Below are 4,731 nucleotides of genomic sequence, written 5' to 3'. Positions count from 1 at the left end.
TATATATCTCCACATAAAGTATCTTAAATACCACAAAATGGTAAAATGTAAGAAGTCAACATTTGGCTTGATGAACGTGTAAGGGTTCTTATTTCTTTGACAGTTCACAAGAACCACACGAGTAGACAAAGCGTCATTCGTAACATATCGGCATAATTTTTAGTTAAATGTAATGCTGAGCATCTGTAGATATTTATAAGTAATCTACTCCAAATACGTTTTGATTAATAAACATGTTCCCTTCATCTCTTTCTTGATGCAACCTGCACCTGTTCCTCTTACTTGGTTACCAATGATGACTACGGGTAAGCCTCACGCAGGCTGATGCAGGGGGCCTGCGTCCCCGTCCCCGTGAAGCCATAGGTCAGGGCTACTGGCGCTTTCGGTGAAAGTAACTCCTTGCCGTTTCTTTTCTTACAGATCATGTGCCAAAGGAGCCTGTGGAGGACACAGACCCTAGCACTTTATCCTTTAACATGGTAGGTGCAAAAAGCTTGATATTAAGGACTCTTCCTCCCTCCCTTTTTTCCCCTTGTTATTTGCATTTTACAACTTTATGACCATCTCTACTTTAGAATCAGAAATACCAACATTAGACTTTTTTCCGAGTTAACTTCTCTGTGACATTAATAAGTGTGGGTTTCCTTAGAATAAATGTGGTAGTCGGTGCTCTTCTTGTTCTGGACATACAGAGAGAGAGAGAGAGAGATATCTTAAATTATGTAAAGTTTTGGTCTGCTTCTAATATTGTCAATTTTTAGTGATCCCTCTTTGAAATATTTCACATGAGATTGAAGAGGAAAAATAGAACCGCCTTGTACTTACTGCAGAGCCCTGAGGATGCAGTGGGTATCCATTGGGCTGAGATCCGTGTGATTGCCAGTTGGAAGCCAGCAGCAGCTCCAAGGGAGACTGGCTGGGCTTTCTACTCTTGCAAAGAGCTACAGTCTCAGAAATCCAGGGGAGGGGAGGGGGAAGGGTTCACTGTGAGTCAGCATTGACCGTATGGCAGCTAGTTTGGAATTTAAGGTGACCAGACGTCCCGCTTTTTGGCATTTTAAAAAAGTCCCGATTTTTGGAAAGAATGCACGACAAGCTAGGGAACGGTCTATTTGGCCCATATAGACCAAATTTTTAATCAAGAAACAACACCACCCCCAGTCAATGGCGTCCCGCTTTAAATCTGGTCACCTTATTATATGCCCTCCAATAGTCATTGTGTTTGATTTACCCATCGGTTCGCTCTGAGTCATCATTTATTCAGTAGCGATGGGTATCTTTCAGGTTTACTCCTTGCATCAGTCCTGTAACGTATAAACTGCCTGTTTTATCGATGAAGATATAAGGCAGCAGCATGAAGTAAATAGCTCACCCGGGGGTAGCAGAAGCTTCAGAGCTCCACTCTGGGCCTACCGGTCTCTGCCGTTCTATGGCTTCCTGAGTGCTGAAAGGCTTACCCAGCGTTCACATACATTTTTATCCTTCAGATTATCTTGTGGGATGATGGTGGGGCAAGTACTTTTAGCTCCATCCTGCTATGTGGTACTGCCCCATGCTCTGACCAAATAAAGGCCTTCGACAACGTTAAGGGTATTTCTACGCAGACAGCGTTTGGCAATTTTCATGTATTCAAAATGTTTGGAGGAGAGGGTCTACTGCAGGGGCCCTCAAACTCTTAAACAGGGCGCCAGTTCACTGTCCCTCAGACCTGTCGGAGGGCCGGACTATAGTTTAAAAAAAACACAACTATGAACAAATTCCTATGCACACTGCACATATCTTATTTTTAAGTAAAAAAAACAAACGGGGCAAAAACACCTGACAGGCCCAAAAAATGTCCTCAGGGGGGCCGCATGTGGCCCCCGGGCTGTAGTTTGAGGACGCCTGCACTGAGTCAGGAAAAATTCTGGTTAGTTGAGATTGGGCAGCCACAAATTCCTATTTTAGTAAGAATAGTATCAAATGTACTTCACGGTATACCAGAAGTCCAAACGCCTTGCCTGGCATTGATTCTGAGGGTTTCCGAGACTGTAAATCTTTACAGGAGCAGCCAAGTTCATCTTTTTTATAATTTAGATGTCTTTAAACCTTCCATGACTCCTGAGGCTTTGGAGCATGTGGGTAGCACAAGCTGTGACACGCCGGGGACATTCGTAGGAAAACCTTCTAACCCAGGAGAACAGAACGCAAAATGCCCCTGTGATTGCTTAAATGTCTCCTTGCATTGTAATCTGTTCCTAAGGTGTTTAGTTTCTACGACTGATTACTCGATCTTCTCTGTTCCCACCTCTGCTCCTGGGATCACAGCCCCCTGCCTGCGCTCACTGACACTGTCTGCCTCCCTTCCTGGGAGGCATGCTTCTTACTACAGTGATAACTCGCTGGTCCAACTCGTTCCCTGAAAAGTTCGAGAACGGAACCTATTTTTTCCAGAAGAAATCATGGAAAACCAACTAATTGGTTCCGAGGCCCCCAAATTACACTGATGAATTCATGGTTTTGCAGGATTTCAACACAAAGTTACCAGCTCTCAATTGTGGAAATATACCCCCCAAACATCTAAATGCAATCATTACAGTATATGAAATATCAAGACACAATACAGTAAATAAAAGTAACACGTTTCATTATGTTTTGTTGTTTAAAAACTAACGTGGGTGGGAGGGAGGGGGGAAAATGAGCAGCCGATAGTAAGGGCTCGGGTAGAAGGCAAATGTTTTGAGAAGGATGGCAACGGGTGTACATGTGTGTTTCACACAATGCATATATGTGTGGATTGTGATAGGAATTGTGTGAGCCCCCAATAAAATGATTTAAAAAAAAACTAACATGGGCTTCATTTGAAAATGCCCACTAGCATTCCCACAAAACAACCAAGTGAAGCTGTCTTTCATAGGCTTGTGGCCTGGCAACGCCTTTCCCCCTCTAGTAATGAAGGTCCTATTGGGCGTTTTTCCAAAACATTAAAAAAAAATTTTAAAAACCCCTCTGGTTTCATTGCAGCTGAACACCTGTTGGGGAACAAAACACGCAGCCTGCACACATTCAGCAAATTTAGTCACAAGTTTGTCAGCTTCGTCTTTATGTGCACTAGTCTCTTCCCCGCGCCCCACTGCACTGTGTGTGCCTGTTCTTTTTCTGGATTTTGCAAACCGGCCAGGACTGACTTTAAACTCTTCTGGCTACTCCGCGCTCACTCCCGCAACATCTTTCATTAAATCAGTCTGGAGGCTCTCAGCCCTCTCACATCTCAGGTATACTGTCATATTGGAGTTGTTTTTTTTGTCCAAAGTGACAGTACTTTGCAATCTCGTTGATGGTCTGGGTTTTTGGTTTGTGGTAAGTGATTTCACACTTCTCACTGAACTAACTGCTTTAATCATATTTCCCCCCCAAAAGTGTTGAGAATGTTTACTTGGCCAATGAGACCGGTGGAAACCTGGTTCAAATTTCCCAGTGATTTCTTTCTTTAACTCTGTCGTGGTCCCCACAGTTTCCCTCTCAGCTCTACTGCTGGCGTCTCTCGCTTGCTTTAGAGCCATGGCTATGATATTTGCTGCAAATACCCATAACAAGCACAGTGCCGAATGCTTTTTAAAAAACAGTTTCATTGGCCCTTCATCCACATATCATATCAAGAAGAGTTGTACAATCTTTACCACAATCAATTGGAACATTTTCTTTTTCCCTGTACTCATTGTTATTCATGTATCTTTTTTTTTCAATTTTGGCAAAAGTATACACAACAAAGCATTCACCAATTCAACCATTTCTACGTGAATCATTCGGTGCCACTGATCATACTCTCGGTGTTGTACAGTCATTATCGTTAACCTTCTCCAAATGGTTCCACCACCATTAAAATGAACTCAATGTCCTCTAAGCGAAGATATTCCTCCTTCTTCACCCATGGTAACTTGGTCAAGTTTGGCTTCTTTTTTTTTTTTTAGTAGTTTTCTTGATATAATATTCACATTTATACACTTCTGTCATTAAACTGCTTCTAAATAGAGTTGTCTACTCATCATCACAATCAGCTCTAATGCCTCCCCGCTCCAGCATCCACTGATCGCTCCCCAATTCCCCTTTCCTGTCCCCTCCCTGATAAACCGCTGCATCAGCCATAGTGTCCCTGCCTCCTCTCATTCTGGGCTTCATAAACTGAGAACCTAATAGAAACAATAAATATCACAATCAAATCAGAGAGAAGAAAATAATAACGCAAAGATAAAATAAAAAGCAAGAATGAAAAACCACCAACAGTATTTTAAAAAGCCAAAGAAGAAATTTCATTCTTGGAACACTTGAGAAATATTTGAGCATAGAGCATATGCAGATTGGGTCAACAGAGAGGTCAACTGACCAAATATATTATACTAAGTGTACAATAATATGAATGCTTTTCTGCACTAACACCAGCGCTATATGTTGTCTCAGTGAGAGTGGCGCTTAGATTGAAGCCTGAAACACAACACTTTGTGTTTTTTTTCAAGTTGGATTATTGGTTTGACTTTGCTGTTGGAATAGTGGAAAGTTCTAGCTTGGAGCCATTCAACAACAACCGACGTATCACTGTACTTTCCTTGACTTGGTAACTCTGCATGCTCCTTCACACTGTGGACAAAGTGGTCGTTCACGCTTCTTTTTTTATTTTTTTATTTTTTTTTAACATTTTATTAGGGGCTCATACAACTGTTATCCCAATCCATACACACATCAATTGTGTAAAGC

At 42.0% G+C, this 4,731-nt stretch overlaps 1 protein-coding gene across 1 annotated transcript in view; it reads left to right on the top strand.

The window, feature by feature from the left end:
* Window positions 1–4,731, top strand: part of EDARADD (EDAR associated death domain) — an 80,388-nt gene that overhangs the window by 11,741 nt on the left and 63,916 nt on the right. The window contains exon 2 of the mRNA XM_045292765.1: window positions 421–479. Within this exon, the coding sequence (XP_045148700.1) occupies window positions 421–479 (59 nt within the window). The remainder of the gene's footprint in view (window positions 1–420; window positions 480–4,731) is intronic.

The sequence above is a fragment of the Echinops telfairi genome, unplaced genomic scaffold (assembly GCF_000313985.2).
Source record: "Echinops telfairi isolate 266 unplaced genomic scaffold, ASM31398v2 ScPeMD7_655;HRSCAF=1070, whole genome shotgun sequence".
Lineage (NCBI taxonomy): Eukaryota > Metazoa > Chordata > Mammalia > Afrosoricida > Tenrecidae > Echinops > Echinops telfairi.
This window is presented reverse-complemented; position numbering and strand designations above follow the sequence as displayed.